This window comes from Onthophagus taurus, chromosome 7 (assembly GCF_036711975.1).
Source record: "Onthophagus taurus isolate NC chromosome 7, IU_Otau_3.0, whole genome shotgun sequence".
NCBI lineage: Eukaryota > Metazoa > Arthropoda > Insecta > Coleoptera > Scarabaeidae > Onthophagus > Onthophagus taurus.
The window spans coordinates 35653241-35671187 of NC_091972.1; the positions used below are offsets into that span (position 1 = coordinate 35653241).

At 32.1% G+C, this 17947-nt stretch overlaps 2 protein-coding genes across 2 annotated transcripts; both read right to left on the reverse strand.

Annotated features, from left to right (window-relative positions):
• Positions 1-76: 76 nt before the first annotated feature.
• Positions 77-3574, reverse strand: LOC111424030 (sulfide:quinone oxidoreductase, mitochondrial-like). The gene is made up of 5 exons (XM_023057430.2): positions 3422-3574; positions 3037-3367; positions 2781-2978; positions 698-904; positions 77-649 (listed from the first exon to the last, which is right to left on the reverse strand). The coding sequence occupies exons 1-5, from the start codon at positions 3508-3510 to the stop codon at positions 122-124; spliced, it is 1353 nt and encodes a 450-aa protein (XP_022913198.2). The 5' UTR covers positions 3511-3574; the 3' UTR covers positions 77-121.
• Positions 3575-3879: 305 nt separating this feature from the next.
• LOC111423941 (sulfide:quinone oxidoreductase, mitochondrial-like) lies at positions 3880-6616 on the reverse strand. The gene is made up of 6 exons (XM_023057337.2): positions 5984-6616; positions 5563-5893; positions 5300-5497; positions 4599-4805; positions 4352-4538; positions 3880-4293 (listed from the first exon to the last, which is right to left on the reverse strand). Exons 1-6 carry the CDS (start codon positions 6070-6072, stop codon positions 3992-3994), a joined length of 1314 nt encoding a protein of 437 aa, XP_022913105.2. The 5' UTR covers positions 6073-6616; the 3' UTR covers positions 3880-3991.
• Between the last annotated feature and the right edge of the window lie 11331 nt (positions 6617-17947).

Consider the following 17947-nt stretch of genomic DNA (forward strand, 5'->3'; position numbering starts at 1 on the left):
AAAGTCATTATGAAGGAAGTGTAAAAAGTAGTGTCATATAATTAAATAATTGAATTTGATACATTTTTTAAAAATATTTATATAAATTATTTATTAAAAAATAAAAACATACAAAAATTAATTATTCACTCCGTTCATCTTTTTGCATTTTTCTTTTTTTTTCTAACCCCAAATGTAAACATTTTCTTATAAGATGCGGCCCATTCCAGTAACCCTTCATCATCAGATTCCAATACAATCGAGGCATAACTTCTTTTTTCATAATATACGTCATCCACAATTCGCGATTTTGCGAGAACGGAAACGTTTCTTTGGGTTGATAACTGTAATCAAACTCGGCTAAAACACATTTTCCTATTGCTGTTACTATAGGACACGATGCGTAACCATCATAAAAAGCACACATTTTCTCCCCGGCAAGAAAACATTGGATATTTTTAAATATTACTGGTACTTGCGAAGCACACGCAGCAGCAGTTTTAGCGTTTGGTATTGCAGTGCAATCACCAACTCCAAAAATATTAGGATATTCAAGATGTTGCATTGAGTATTTGTTCACTTTAACATACCCAATTTTATTTACAAGCGATTTACAACTTCTTACCGAACATGGGGGATACATTGGAGGAGTTGCGTGTAAAATTGAATACTTAAAAAATCATTAATTATATATTTTCAGCTTTTCTTTTATCTTTACCTGTATAGCACATTTATCGTGAGTTGCAATATTTTCAAAAACCGCCAAACATTTATCTGGTACAACTTCAACTAAATTTGATTGTAAGACAACATCAATTTTTCTTCTTTCGGCAATATCAATTAATGTTTTTTCGTAATATTTTACGGTATATAAATATGGATATGGTGTATGATAAGTAAAATACGCATTTTGTCTTTTTCCTTTCTAAAAATTAAAAGAATTTTATTAAAAATAGATCAGAAGAAACTATATTGAGAAACGAAATGAAGCAAAAAGGCTGATAAAGGACTCCTCCTAAAGAATAAGATATATCAAAAATAAAAGAAAAAGTTTGGAAATATTACAAGGAATCCTAGAAGCCTGGAGAGAACATTAAACAGACATGCATTGGGAAAACAGGGGAGAAAAACATAGAAGAAAAACAAGAAGGAACAGGACGACATACAAGAAGGGTAGAAACAGGAACCAATAACGGAAGAGGACTTTTAATCATGGCAACTAAAATCTTGCCCAATTTTAATACAACGTAAGTACACGTTTGAACTTGAGCGCGCGCTCTGGCGATTATTCGGTCACTGCTACATGCACCAAATGCAGCCAGAGAACAAAAATAAACAGCAAATAATTCTAATTTGACATCCAATACAGATAAAAGAGAATCTCCTAAGTCTTAGGAGTCATACTACGTGAAAAGAGGATGGCGGGATTAGATGAAGATAGATATTTTTTTCTATCGTTACTTCCGGCGTTTAAGAAATTTGACGAAGACCAGAAATTTATGGCTAAGACAGAAGCTATGAACGTATGAGTCTGCACCGTTGAGCTATTACTTTACTAACTTTGCATTAGTACTCCCAGAGCAGTTAGTGTACCAACCTCAACCATGTACCTGTATTACTAGTCCATCAACTCAAGATACATTACTGTTTGCAGAATCCCCATCACTATGGGATGGGTCTTCGACATTAAAGCCAGTAAGATATTAAAACTCATATGATTCATTGTAAAGTCATTGAAGAATTTCATAGGCTCCATCAATGATTCGTAAAGTTTATAAAATTGACCATTAAATCGTTGACTAATAAGAGGATGAACTCAAAAACGCGTGTTTTTCTTTTTTCTTCTTTTGATAATCAACGCACAAACACATGCGATGTCAGTAGCGTCCGTGTTGCAAATCTCATGGCAAATGTTTAATTGGGTTATTTTGAAATTAAACAACAAAATTGAACACTTAAACCTAAACGCAATAAAAACAAGGTATTGATTGTATGTAGTTGACATCTTCAATGTCAACGTCAATTACAAGGAAACAGAAATATGGAAGAACTGCCTTAAACAGAAAGGAATGGCCTTGAATGTAGAAAAAGCAAAATTAACCCTAGAATGCTACAGAAATGAGAATCGATGGAAGAAGAATGGAAAGGGTGGAAACATATGAGTATCTGGCACACAAATCAGCAAGTATGGGTGCATTGATAAAGAAATAAGACGCAGAATAGTAATGCCAATAGAATATACCATAAAATTAACAAAACACTAATAAGGAAAGACTCATATACACTGTGTTAATTAATTATCGTACCCGACGTCATCATTGCAAGTATGCAACCAATATTACAGTATTCGTATTACAATACGCAAATCGCATTATTGGTTGCGTACTTGCAATGATGACGTCGGGTACGATAATTAATTAACACACTGTATATTTGCCAACCCTAACATACGGAGCTGGATCATGGACGATAACAGAAAAACTTCGATCAAAAGTAACTGCGTTAGAAATGAAATACCTACGATGGGTGGTGCGAAGAACAAACGTGCTAGGATCTTATAGTACAAATAATACAACTTCAGTGGTACGAATACCTGAAAAGGGCCCAAAGAGAATCATGGAGATGAGGATAAAAGGGAGAAGGCATAGTAAAACCTGGGAAGGCAACATAGAAGAAGCAGCCAGAAAGAGAGGAAAATTGACTTAACAAATAAAGAACCTAGCCAATAACAAGCAAGAATGCAGGAAATTTTTCAATACTTCAAGTAAGTAATAAAAATATAAATTATCAATTTAAATTACCAATCTGAGAAGATCCTCCAAAAGATAACATATTTTTAGTGGTGCCCCAGCACATTTAACTGGCGATTTAGGATAAGTAAACACCAAATTGCCTTCTTTAAACCCATTCAAAGCGTAATATGTTTTTTCGGCATATTTAGGTGAAAATATACTACCAACATCCTGATAATATTCAAGGGCTTGTAATAAACCAGGAATCTAAAAATACTCTCAAACATTTTAATTTTTATTTAACAAGATTTGTGATTTATTTTACCTTTTCCCAACTCATTTCAACTCCTGTTGCTAAAACTAAAACATCATAACAGATTATAACCCCTTTACGAGTCGTAACGGTATTTTTCTCGGGATTAAATTCATTTGCGGCATCTTGAATCCACACGACATTTTTTGGTAGTACTTTTTTCATGGGTCTTACGGTTTGGTTTATTTTTTTTATTCCGGCACCGCAAAGTGTAAACCAGCCTTGGTAATAATGATTATTAGATGGTTCTAAAATAATCACGTGGGATTTATGCATTATTCTAGATAATTTTGCACCTAATGAACATCCACCAGCTCCTCCACCAACGATTAGAACCTTACAACTAAATATTTAATAAATATTAACTCGTCTTTAATAGTAATAAAATATTATTTACCTGTATTTATCTAAGGATGGTTGAGAAATAGAAAAAAATCTTTTCCATTTTGAAGCTGGGATGTATTTAATGGTTAAAAGACTAAACATGAATATTGGAAATTATTAAGTCATAAGGTTATATTTTATGTCAGATTGATGACTTGACTTTAGTAAAAATAATAGTTGAAATATAATTATATTTTCAGATTTGCTAAAAAATAAATATAATTGGGTTTATACTAAAATACTAAAATTAGATACTTAAAAAATCGTAACTTACGAATTAATTGCGATTTCATGATGAAATAAAAAGCTTTTTAAGGCAAATTTAATAAAGTTTCAGTGCGCTGTAAACTATTTCTTATTTTCTATACAGTTTGTTGTAACGAACACTTCTACTTAATAATGAAAGGATTAATTATTTATTTATATATAATATAAAAGGTTTAGAATTTGAAAGAAAAAAAATGTTATATATTAATTTGTTCATAATTGCGAATTCTTTAATTCGTTTTTAAAAAATATAACATGAAATATATTAGTAAATGTGGAGTAACATAATACAGAGTTGTAAAATTATTGCACATAATTAAAATCCAAGTCTTAACATTTTCCGAACTATTTGTGGTCCATTCCAATTTCCTTTCAGCATTAAATTCCAGTACAAAACAGGCATAAAATCTTTCTTCATCACATACATACTCCATAATTCCCTATTTTGCGCAATTGGGAATGTTTCTTGTGGTGTTAAGTCGTAATCGAATTCTGCGAGAATACATTTTCTGTATCCTGTCACTAACGGACATGAAGCGTATCCATTATACGCTAAAGATGATTTATCGTTCGTTAAAAATGCTTTTATGTGTGCGTGAACAACAGGTGCTTGAGCAGCTAAAATAATTTAATTATTTATCTGAATTTTGTTATTAATTTCATTAAAACTTCGTACCGACAGCTGCTGTGGTTTTGGAATTTGGCGAACTCGAACAATCACCTATTGCAAAAACGTTTGGATACTTCACGTGTTGTAAATTATCTTTATTTACATCGACGAATCCTGCTTCGTTAACAAGTTGTTTACAAGATGTTACCACATCTGGAGGACTCATTGGGGGAACAGCATGTAACATTGAGTACTAAAATAAAAAAGGGTTTTTGTAAAGGATTTACTAAAAATTTTAATCTATTGTATGTACCCCAGAGGTAAATCTTTCCTTTGTTTCTAGATTTTCAAAAACTGCTTCATTTTTGTCTGGTTTAACTTCTACCAAACTGGTCTGCAAATTTACTTTTATGTCGCGTTTTTTCACTACTTCCCAAAGTGCGTCTGCGTATCTCTTTACACCGAATATTACAGGAAGGGATGTGTTGTATGTTATTTTTGCTCCACCACGCTTGCCCATCTAATAGCATTAGAAATAGAAAAATAGAATAAATAGAATTATTGAAATAACGCAATGATACAGTAATAAGTTATATGCTTTCTTAAAGAGGAAAGCTTAAATTGTAATTTGATATAAAAGTCGTTTTATAATTTTCAAAAATAAGGCCTCTGCAGTTTTTTGAATTTTATGTTGTAATTAAATTTTTATGTTGAACAAATGTTATTTTTTCGAAGATATATAAGCAATTTTGCATAAAGTACAAAGGTTTATTTGTATTTTTTATGACATGTTTTTCAAAAACTTTCTCAGAAAATATTTCTTAGAAATATTAATATTAACGTTTCTTTTTACCTGTTGATTATTTACTATTCAAATTATAACACATAAAAATTCGTGATATTTCCATTTAAAACAAAACACTAATTTCCAAAATATACATTAAAAAAATGTGGTGACATAATTGTATTGTTTGATAATAATATTTTAACTCTTCTCATAATTTTTATACTTACAGATTTTAAAACATCTTCCGAAATATAACAAATTTTTTGTGGTGCTCCAGGACACTTAACTGGAGATTGGGGATATGTAAAAATGGCATCACCATCCTTAAAACCTTGCAAAACTTTAAAAGTTTTCTCTGCATACTGTGGTAAATAAATAGATCCAACATTATTAAACTTTTCCAAAGCATCAACAAGTCCAGGAATCTATAATTTAGCAACAAATAAATAAATCAAATTTTCTATTAATTTTAATAGGTACAAAATCGAACTTTTTCATATCTTAACTGCAAACCAGTCGCTACAACCAATACGTCATAAGTAATAATATCACCATCAACAGTTGTTACTGTATTTGAATCTGGGTCAAATTTTCCTGCAGCTTTCTTGATCCATTTAGCTTTTGGTGGTAAAACTGATTGCATGGATTTATATGAATCTTGAACAGTTTTAATTCCACCTCCGCATAGAGTAAATAGAGGCTGATAATAATGTTTATCAGCCGGTTCTAGGACAATCACCTCATCTTTTTTCATCCATTTTGTGAGTTTTGCGGCAACCGTACAACCTCCGGTACCGCCACCGACAACTAACACTTTACAACTAAAAATAAAAATGAGATAAGAAAATTAATGATAAAATTTATTTGCTTATCTACTTAATAAGTAAAAATATATCTATTTGAATACTTACTTATGTTTTTCGAGTAAATTATTCGATACAGAGAAGCATCTTTTTAATTGAGGACAACCAGATTTATGCAACAACACTTTTCTCAACATTTTTTAATCTTTCTTTAAATCAATTCTCACATCGATCTTACGCGATCAGCGGCTTAAGACGCTCTGTCAGAACGGTTTAAGCTAGTATTTTGGTTTGAGTTATCGCTCAAGGTCAGTGAAATTAGGATGGGCGTATTCCCGTTACATCAAATGTTTTGATATAAAAACATTTGAAGCATTCACACAATTTTTAGAATTACACAAAAGTTACGTTATTTATTACATTTTTTATTGGTGTAAACTTGACCTTTAGACATAAATATTGGCGCAGTAAACTTAAAAATAACCAATTTTATTATTACGGTGTCTATACATATACAGGGTCCTACACAAGTTTTGCTAAAAATATGCTGCTGTTGGTGAGCCTTAGAAATGTAATATATACATTTCGTTTTTTAGGTTAATTAATTTATGAAATCGTTGAATATAAATATTTCTAGAAAAATAATTATTATCGTTACAAGAATTTTAATGGAAAAACAAGTGCTGTTTAATTAAGAAAGTTAAGTAATTAGTTAAACATATCTAATTAACTCAATGCTTCAATATATGCTGACTTCAACTATGCTTAATTAACTTGTTTGTATTAACTATGTTTATAATAGGTATATACTATATTATATTTTTTACTTATTCTTTTTAAACATATTTGTGATAATGTAATATGAAAAATTTTCTTATAAAGCGTAAATTTTAATAAATTATGCTATAAATCCTTCTATAACGTTAGACCTAATGCACTCTATGAATTAAAAGCTATACCCAACAGACAAGTATCGCAGAGAACTTTCGAATCCATACAGTTTACTGTTTTGCAGTTGAGACGTTCAATTTCAGTTCTATAAATACTGATTTATTACTACTGATTATTTTGATTGAAAATCATGCAGTGAATTTGTTTCAGTTTAACATCACTTATTACAAATCCAACCCTACGTTTGGTGGGGTCTTTATTTATGGGAGTTGTTGGCCAATTTTTGATAGTTAGTATTTTGTTTGATAGACGACGTATTTGAGACCACACATCTTCTAGAAAATGTTCTTCTTATTTATCGCTTTCTGTTTCCTTAAGTTCTGTTTTTGTCAACTTTAAAATAAGTTTCTCAATTATCACTAACATAAGTCTGAACTGCAGCCTTTATTTTTTAATACTGAAGTGAAGTTTGAAAAATGACTATTTGTTTTAATGATACATAGTTTTAGAATTCCATAGATCCATCTTGATTTCACTGAGTTCATTGCCGTCTCCAGTGAGGTTGATTCCCAGATATATGAAGTTATCCATCCTATTTATATTACCACCGTTAGATCCTGTCCGATTGTCGCGTTTCCCGAGGGTTGCACCATGACTTTCGTTTTGTCGCCGTTGATGCCTAGCCTCTTGTTCTGCCGTATCGAGTTTAGCTAAGACTTTCTTGGTGTCCTGATGAACTGGAAGTTTTGTTATGACGTACTCTAAAACCAGGCCAAAAAGTACGCCCAAGACTCAGCGTCAAGTCATTCCAGATTCTTCAATTAACAGGTCGAGTTCGTCATTTAAGCCTTGTTAATCGGACATATTTTCAATTTTAGTACGTTGCCGATTATTAGAGGCTCGCTCTCGGCTGGAATCTCCCTTGGCACTGTTTTACGAAGGCACAAGTTGCTATCGGATTGTTAGATTTAAAATCTTCGTCCATTTTATACAGTTCCATATTGGTAATTTCCTTTTCATTCTTCTCCATGTACTATCCGCGAAGCGCTTCACCCCGTTTAGAGTTTTCTTTCTGGCTCTCGTCTCGACACTCATCATCAAATCAGTTCTTCTGCAGTGGCCTTATTGCCATTTTTGATGAAGAGCCATAGCTGCTCTATTAGTATTTCGTGAAGATTGGGTATTTGGCTAATATTCATAGTCACAGTCACCACTTCTGTAGCTTCTTACATCCATGTGTCTGCCCTTTTAGAACACGGTCTATTTGGTTAAACGTCCTATGGTGACGCCCAAATTCTCTTGTAGATGTTTCGATGCGGAAACCACGTTGAGCTCACCACGATATTCTTACTGCAAGCGAAGTCGACCAGGTATTGGCCGTTGTCGTAACTAATGTCGTGGAGATTGTTCCATCCAGTTGTTTTTCTATGCGTCTCCTCCTTCCCGATCTTCGCGTTGGAGTCACCTAATGATTTTGCAGTCATTTGAGGGTAATGAGTCATAAGTTGCTTCAAGCTGACTCTAAAATTGAGGTAGCTTCATTGTTATCTTCTGTTATGGCGTTAATAATGTTATGACATTAATAAGCCAGATGTTTAAAATGTTGCCCTTATACGGAGTGTGCATATTCATTCCTTAATGGGTTTGAAATTTGTGATCTGCCGTTTAAGTGCGAAGTTATATTGACGATAAAAACCAATCCAAACTGGTGGCTTCCCAATAGTTTCCCACTTTTAAAGATTGTGTGTGACTCATGCCCGTTACTATTCCTCACTATATTAATGTTGAATTTATCAACCTGTTCCATGAGTGATTTAAGAGCTCCAGGCCGGAACAAGTATCTTATTTTCTTCGTTCCGAAAGACTCCACTTTTTGTTTGTCGGGTGGTTTATACATTAGGTTACGTAACAGATAATTTTTTTATGAGGGCTGATTATCGGCTCATCGCCCAACCTTCAACCTGGAGAGCTAAGACTTTTCCGCCGAATGAAATAGTACAAGCCAAAGTTCTCCATGCTATGCTGCGAGTCCAACTATATTAACACTTAGCTTACTTTTGGTTATTGAGATACAGAGATTTAGACTAGTGATGGAACGGATAGTGATTTTGCGAAAAGCCGGATACCGGATATTCGGCATCCCCTTCGGCCGGATATCCGGCATATCTATCCGGCCGGATTATTATTATGGTTATAATTTCTGGTAAATTTCTGAAGTGATACACCCTACATTGCCACATTATTGCGATATTTTAATAAAAATGGAATTAATAAGAAAGCTGATTAGATATGTTAACTTATTTGGATCCAAGATACAAAACCAACTTTTTTGATGCTGATCTAACTCACGAAGCAACTCTAAAGAGAGGATACTTTAATTAATAATTGGCGATATTTCCACAAGAAACGAATTTTATAGCGAATTTTAAAAGTTATCTTTATAAGTTATATTTGAAAACTTCAAATATTGTTTTCTCAAAAACTAAAGGTTATTTTTCAAAACGGGTTGGTTCATTGGAAAGAGGAAACTTTTATTAACACTTTGGGAAATTTTCATACTCATATTCTAAGAAATGGATTTTATACTAATTTTTAAAACTTAATCGGCGAAAATTACAAAATTCGAAAAAATTTTCGATTATTTCAAAAATTTATTTCTCAAGAACTAAAAGTGATCTTTCAAAATGGCTTTTTGCATTAAAAAGATGATACTTTAGTTAATGATTGGTGATATTTCCTCAAAGATCTTTTAAGAAATTAATTTTGTAGCGAATTTTGAAAATTATCGATGAAAATTGCAACATCGAAAATTTTATCAAAACTTCAAATATTGTTTTCTCAAAAACTAAAAGGTATTTTTCAAAATGGGTTGGTTCATTGGAAAGAAGACACTTTTATTAATACTTTGGGAAATTTTCATACTCATATTCCAAGAACTGGATTTTATACGAATTTTTAAAACTTAATCGGCGAAAATTGCATAATTTGAAAAAATTGTCGGTAATTTCAAAAATTTATTTCTCAAGAACTGAAAGTGATTTTTCAAAACGGCTTTTTGCATTAAAAAGAATATACTTTAATTAATAATTGGTGATATTTCCACAAGGATCCTTCAAGAAATGAATTTTATAGTGAATTTTGAAAGTTATCGATGAAAATTGCAACATCGAAAATTTTATCACAACTTCAAATACTGTTTTTTCAGAAACTATAAGTTACTTTTCGAAACGGTTTGGTTCATGGTAAAGAGGACACTTTTATTAACACTTTGAGAAATTTTCATACTCATATTCCATGAAATGGATTTTATACGAATTTTTAAAACTTAATCGGCGGAAATTGCAAAATTCGTAAAATTATGGATTATTTCAAAAATGTATGTCACAAGAACTAAAAGTGATTTTTGAAAACGGTTTGTTGCATTAAAAAGGGGATACTTTAATTAATAAATGGTGATATTTCCACAAGGATCCTTCAAGAAATTAATTTTATAGCGAATATAAAAATTATCGATGGAAATTGCATCATCGAAAATTTTATCAAAACTTCAAATATTGTTTTCTCAAAAACTAAAAGTTATTTTTCAAAACGGGTTGGTCAATTGGAAAGAGGACACTTTTATTAACACTTTGGGAAATTTTCATACTCACATTCCAAGAAATAGATTTGATACGAATTTTTAAAACTTAATAGGCGAAAATTGCAAAATTCGAAGAAATTGTCGATTATTTCAAAAATGTATTTCTCAAGAACTGAAAGTGATTTTTCAAAACGGCCTTTTGCATTAAAAAGAGGATACTTTAATTGGTGATACTTCCACAAGGATCCTTCAAGAAATTAATTTTATAGCGAATTTTGAAAATTATCGATGAAAATTGCAACATCGAAAATTTTATCAAAACTTCAAATATTGTTTTATCAAAAACTAAGTTATTTTTCAAAACGGGTTGGTTCATTCTAATGAGGACACTTCTATTAACAGTTTGGGAAATTTTCATACTCACATTCCAAGAAATGGATTTTATACTAATTTTTAAAACTTAATCGGCGAAAATTGCAAAATTTGAAAAAATTATTGATTATTTCAAAAATTTATTTCTCAAGAACTAAAAGTGATTTTTCAAAACGGCTTTTTGTATTAAAAAGAGGATACTTTAGTTAATGATTGGTGATATTTCCTCAAGGATCGTTCAAGAAATTAATTTTGTAGCGAATTTTGAAAATTATCGATGAAAATTGCAACATCGAAAACTTTATCAAAACTTCAAATATTGTTTTCTCAAAAACTAAAAGTTATTCGTCAAAACGTGTTGGTTCATTGGAAAGAGGACACTCTTGTTAACACTTTGGGAAATTTTCATACTCATATTCCAAGAAATGGATTTTATACTAACTCTTCTCTTCGTCTTAAAACTTAATCGGCAAAAATTGCAAAATTCGAAAAAATTGTTGATTATGTCAAAAATTTATTTCTCAAGAACTAAAAGTGATTTTTCTAAACGGCTTGTTGCATTAAAAAGAGTATACTTTAATTAATAATTGGTGATATTTCCACAAGGATCCTTCAAGAAATTAATTTTATAGCGAATTTTGAAAGTTATCGATGAAAATTGCATTGGGATTGAACTTGATTATTATCTGCAGTGTCCAACACCTAAAAGAAATACTAATTCCTTGTGAATGGTGGAGTACTAAGTAATAGGTTTTTAATATCCGGTCATAGCCGGATTTTGGTAACTATCCGGTATCCGGCCGGATTTAAAAAAATGGATGGTTGCCGGATATCCGTTTCACCACTAATTTAGACTCACAATAAGTGAGAATGTTTGACGACTCTTCTTGAATTAGTTTAAAAAATATATGAGAAATTGATTTCTTGAATTAATTGTTATGAATTTATCACCAATTCTGAGTTGAAGCCTCGACTTTTTAATGCTGAAAAATGATTTATTGTTTTAGAGATATAAAGTTTTACACTCAAGAAGAATTTCTAACGATTTTCAGCGTTGATTATTTTAAAAAGTTTACGAAAAATCGATTTCTTGGAAAGGCATAAACTTTTCAATGATGTCCGTTTTGAAAAATATCTTTTGGTTATTGAAATAAAAACATTTAGATTCAAAGCGTTTTTTTACTCGTTTTAGATTAGTTTAAAATATTTATAGCAAATCGACTTTTTAGTTAATTCTTTAAAATTATGACGTGTTGAATATAATAATATAAATTCCTCCGCAAGTTGTCACATTACTTATGAAATACTCTATGCATATGCATTAGAACTTTTAAGATTATACGGTAATAAAGTGAACAATTTAAATTAAATTTCGATTTAATTCATAAACCGCTCTCACAGTGCACTTAGCTTAAACTACTATTGGTGAGAAAAGTGAAGTGCTTGAAAACCATATATGGCAAGGATCTTATTGCACACTCCAGCAAACCGGAATCCTTTAACGGCAAATTTACACGGGACAGCGGGTGTAGCGCAATTAGCCCTGTTATACGAGCTGACAGCCCAGTTGAAATCTTTTTGCTCTCCGGTTACATGTTAATATCCGACGCCAGGTGTGCACAGTAAGTTTTGCAACCTTTTTTAATGTCAGCATAATTTCTGTGCTTATAATAGATGATGTCTCTCACTTTGTTTTTTTATAAGATTTCCGGCCGTGGTTGGTCGTCGATTCAATAGAAAAGTTTATATTCGTTTTGGATTCAAAGGTGGTAACGAAGAAGGTAATGGTTGGTTGTTAGGATGATTCACTAAGGTGGTGGTCTTCCGTGCAAGCAGCAAAATGAATCGGATTTATGCGATGCTGTTACAAATTTACAATGCATATGGACAAAAGACACTGCAGCGGAACTTTGCGTAGGTTCGCTTTATTCATGTGCGTAGGTGATGCAGATATAAATTATATAGCGTTATGTAGAACGAAAAGTACATTCAGGATTTATTTGTAATCGAAATATTAATTGATATTGGTAAATTATAAACTGTTCCGATAATATTTCAAAAACCAATTTCTTAATAACCTTGTTCTAAAAATACACAAAAGACCCACAGAATAATTTTACATAATAAACAAAGATCTACGAAATTCATCGAATTCCAAGTGGATTTCTTCATATTAATTACTTAAACCTTGAATGTCTTAGGATTATTTTTTAACGATAATGATTTAATTTATGGCGGCTTTGTGTTGAGTAACAAAGTTTTAAGAAATCCTACATCATCTCATCGATATTTGAAAAGAAAGCGATCGAAACGAAACCATTACCGCGATTACCAGCGTATAAGTATTACACTACGACCAACTAAGAGATACGAAATACAATGGCTGCGGTAATTGCTCGTCATTTACGCAGATTGTGCGACCACCGGGCGAGATGACCACAGATGACCCATGATGTTCCAATGAATAACCGAACACAGTTAGTGGGGTTCTTCTATGCTGATGCTGGCTGCGTCAATCATGGTCTGCGGATACCATATGCCTCTCATTTCCTCTTTCGAGGAAAGGGAACCAATCAACTGAAGGGTTATTATATTGTAAAATGTATTGTAATCAAAATCTAAATATATATTTCAAAATTAATTCTGCGCAAATTGAAAATCGTGTATAGGAATCCTCATTAATGCAATTAAGGAACGAATCGTTACAAATTATTGGAAATAACCCGATAAAAATCTTAAAACATTTCTTCCAATGAATTACAGAACATAATTATCGCGGTTCTATGTTGTTGCTTCGTCAATCATGATCTGCGGATACCGAATGACTTGAATTCTCTTTCAAGGAAAACGAACCAATTTACTGAAGGTTATTATTACAGAATGCGTTAAGAGAAAATCAATAAAATTATAGTTTGAAATTAGAGCTAAAATTATGTTTAATTGTCCTTATTCTTGGAACATATGAAAAAGTAGCCGTAAATTATTTATTTTATATTTATTTGTCATATGATGAATACCATAATTTATTACCGTTGTTGGTATGATTGTTTAATTATAATTGTAAAAGGTTTGTTAACCTTAATAGAGCTAAAGTGCTAAAAATGCCAAATATTATGCTATGGAACCACGTTGTGTCAGATATACTGGTAAACATTTAACTGGGGAGTGTTTTGCAGCATCAACAAAAATAGAGATAGAAGCTGACCTAGATATAGAAAATATTGTCATATATCTTGTTTCTAAGATACTTACATATCCCAAATATTTCACATTACACAATCTGAAAATACAGCCAATGGTGGTGGTGCCATCGTAATTAAGGAGTGAATTGAGCACCACCCAAAAATGGGATATAAAATAAAATAGTCTCAAGCTGCCTCTGTGAAGATGAAAACCAAAACGTAAGAAATTATTGTTGAAGATTATTGAAGTCACCACATAGCTGGTGACTTCAATGCTTAACATGCCCAATGTAGATTTAGATTAACTACTACAAAAAGAAAAGCTTGTTAACCAGTTAACTAAAGTGCGAAACATTATTTGCTGGCAAGCCAACATATTGGCCTATGGACCCTATTAAAATCCTAGATCTAATTGATCTATTGATAATCCCAAATCTATTAGCTAACTATATGTAGATGGTAGAAGCTTGGGGTGTGAAACCTAACCACTCTCCGATCTTACTTACCCTCAACGGCAGAATTACATAAAAAGTATTAGCACATAGGTAAATAGAAAGATTGTAAAAACTTCGGAATAAAATCTGAAGAGAATATAAATTTGTCAGTAAACCTAAGAAATGAGGAATACCTAGATAATGAAGTGAAATTATTTGTTATAGCTATTACACACTGTGTATAGGTTAATACTGGAAACAGCATTTCAAAAACCGAAAGTAATAATAATAATAATAATAAGCTTTATTTCCATCTTTACAAAATTGCACAGAAAACGTCAAATAATATGCAAACAGTCAGATTTAATCTACTGTAATGGTTCCTGAAAAAAAATCATTTATCGAATACAAGTTTCGTTCTAAAAGATGTTGTTTGAGATAGCTTTTGAATCCCGTGGATGGCTTTATTTTCAAATTATTAGGTAGATGGTTGAAGACCTTAACACAAAAATGAACAGTACTTTTTTGTATCTTAGTATACCGCGTTTTTGGTGGAAGTAAATAGACATTTTCTACTCCACGTGTAACATAACAGTGTTGTTGTTCATATTTTTTAAAGAAAGTATAGTTATTTTTTATAAACATTGCGGATTCAAGAATCACTAACGACGGCATTGTCAGAATTTTATAATTTTTAAAAAAGGGTTTACACGATTCCCTCATTTGAAGTCCGAAAACTGCTCTCAAACATTTCTTCTGCGCTATGAAGATACGACTTAAATCAACCGAATGGCCCCAGAAGATGACCCCATACCGCAGTCGCGACTCAACACATGCGTAATACGCACTTGTAGCCGCTTGCACTGAAACTACCCGCGAAATAGTTCTCAACGCATAGCACGCCCGATTTATCTTGATAGCTAAATCGTTAATATGCTGTTTCCATGAAAGATTCACATCAATTTTAACACCCAAGAACATCACCTCTTCTGCACGGGTAAGTTGTTTGCCATTGAATTGCAAATTGATGTTACAGTTGGTCGCTGCAGCACTCCCAATCATCATAATGTTTGTTTTTTCAATATTAAGTTGAAGGTTGTTGTTAGAAAACCAGTTATACAGTAAACTGAGGTTATTTTGTATTTGTGCTGACAATTGTTGTTCCGTTTTCGCAGTTGATACTGTAGTAGAGTCATCCGCGAATAATATTAGTAAATCATCAATTACTCCAGGAAGATCATTGATGTATAAGAGAAATAGAAACGGTCCCAATATCGATCCTTGCGGCACTCCTTGTAGAACCCGTACCCATTTTGATGCTAGTTCATTTTCCTTTTGATCATAAGCGATAACGCACTAACTACCCTAAAGAAATTAGAGCTCTTATTTCTGAAAAAAGACGCCGGAGAAGAATCTGGCATCAAACTTGGTCACCAACAGATAAAACTATCTCAAATAATGCCACAAAGGTATGGAAAATGGCAGAAATGATGATTCTTAACCCGACAAATTACTAAATGCAGCTTCATCTTATAGGCCAATCTTTGGCCAATCCAGTTTGGCTTCAGAGACTTAAATCAGAAGTTACTGGAACAAGGATTGTTCTACTGTATTCCTAGATATAGCGCAGGGTTTTGATGAAGTATGGTATAAGGGACTACTACAAATTAAGCAAGCTCTTACTTATCAAACTTTCATAATTCCTGAAATCTTATATATCAGATCAAGCCTTCAGAAGTTAAGTATTAATAATAATAATAATAAGTTTATTGAATATGAAGCAAAATGTACAATATTTTCGTCAAATAAAAGTCGTAACAATAATGACAATAAAGAAAACAGGTATCATTAGTTTATCTTCATTGCTGCAAAATATATCCTTGACCTGTCTCTTAAAACTCTTCATATTCAATGTTTTGAAATGGGGTGATAATTCATTGTAGCAGTTGGGGTGAGACTCTGTAATTGTGGTTAGTGAATTCCTGTTTTTGTGAATATAGTCTAGGCACGTAAGTATATATGAGGATAGTAATGTCGGCATTTTTAGAGTTTTACAATGACCTCTACAACTCTGATTTTGTTTTAGACCTACTAGCGGTCTTATCGCTTTCATTGTAGTGTGAAAACTTCTTTTAGGTCACTGGAAGCACCTCATATTGTTATGCCATACACTACCATGCTGTGGAAGTATGCGAAATACACATTTCGTGATTCAGCCGATATTAAGTTTCTTACCATTACTCAAAATTACTCAAACAATATATTGAAGTTGCTAGTTTCTTTTTAAGCTGAATAATTGGGATAATGCTTACTGTTGTTAAAGCAATTAATGTAGGAGTACCATAAGGCAGTGTACTACGTCCAGTCTACCACTTTTGCCGATGATACTGCTATAATATATATGTATGCTACAAAGATTACGAAAAAGCGAAAATAAATGTACAAATATTAGTGAATAAAATTAGCAACTGGATCAAGCTAAAGAAGACTTAATCTGGTCCTATTAATTTGACAAATAAAAAGGGTAAACATGTTCCTGACAAGATAAACAGTATAGACAGTTTAGGTATAACAGTAGACGCTAAACTGCGCTGGAAAGCACATGTCAAATGAGAATGGAAATCTGCATGAAGGAAGAGCTTAGGAGACGGTGCATAAGGGACTAATAAACATGGAGGCTAAACTGCGCTGGAAAGCACATGTCAAATAAGAATGGATATCTGTATGAAGGAAGAGCTTAGGAGACGGTGCATGAGAGACTAATAAACATAGAGACTTAGCATCGGAGGACACGTCATGTTATAAACCGATTAATAAAATATATATACGCACGAACAGGAATATAATAATCAACAATAGGTCCAAGGGCACAAAACTTTAGAATATTTTGAAAAAAAAAAACAGTTAACATTAGCGGGTTCATTGAAAAAATACCTTGGTTTAGGTTAGATGCCATTTTATCTTCATTTATGCCAAAAAAAATAAGGTTGTGATTGTTTTCCTCGGTATGCGCCGTACAAAAACCATCGATATAGTTATAACAAAAACCATTAAGTATTTATTGCAAGTTTACAATAAATATTATAATTTTGTCTTCAAAATAGGTTTAAGTTTAAGATAATACTTATTACACTTATAAGATGTTTAAAAAAAAAATATGAAGATTTTTAAGTTCTTTCGCTATTTAGTGCCTGTTATTACCTCGTAATTGTCATCTTTTCTTGTGCAAACACACATTACTTCATATCATCATACCTTAGCAACATGGCCGTAAGTTACTTGTTCTTATACCGAATATGGAAAGTGATTGTGACTTGCTATTTACTTGAGACGATGAAACTTTAGAATACAATAGCAGTGAATCAAACAGTGATGCTCGGTCAGAAAGGGAAAGTAATGATGATTACATATTTGCTTGAGCTCGGCAAATGGTTTATTGATTGGTTTTGAGTACAACAAGGTGCTTTTCCACATGCATCATTCATTGTATTAATTCGAGCTTTTTTTATGAAAAATTGATACAATATATTATGAATGAGAGAATGCTTTTTGGTATGACAAAAACCTAAATGATATTAGAGTTTTTTGAATATTGTACTTTTGCAAAGTATTG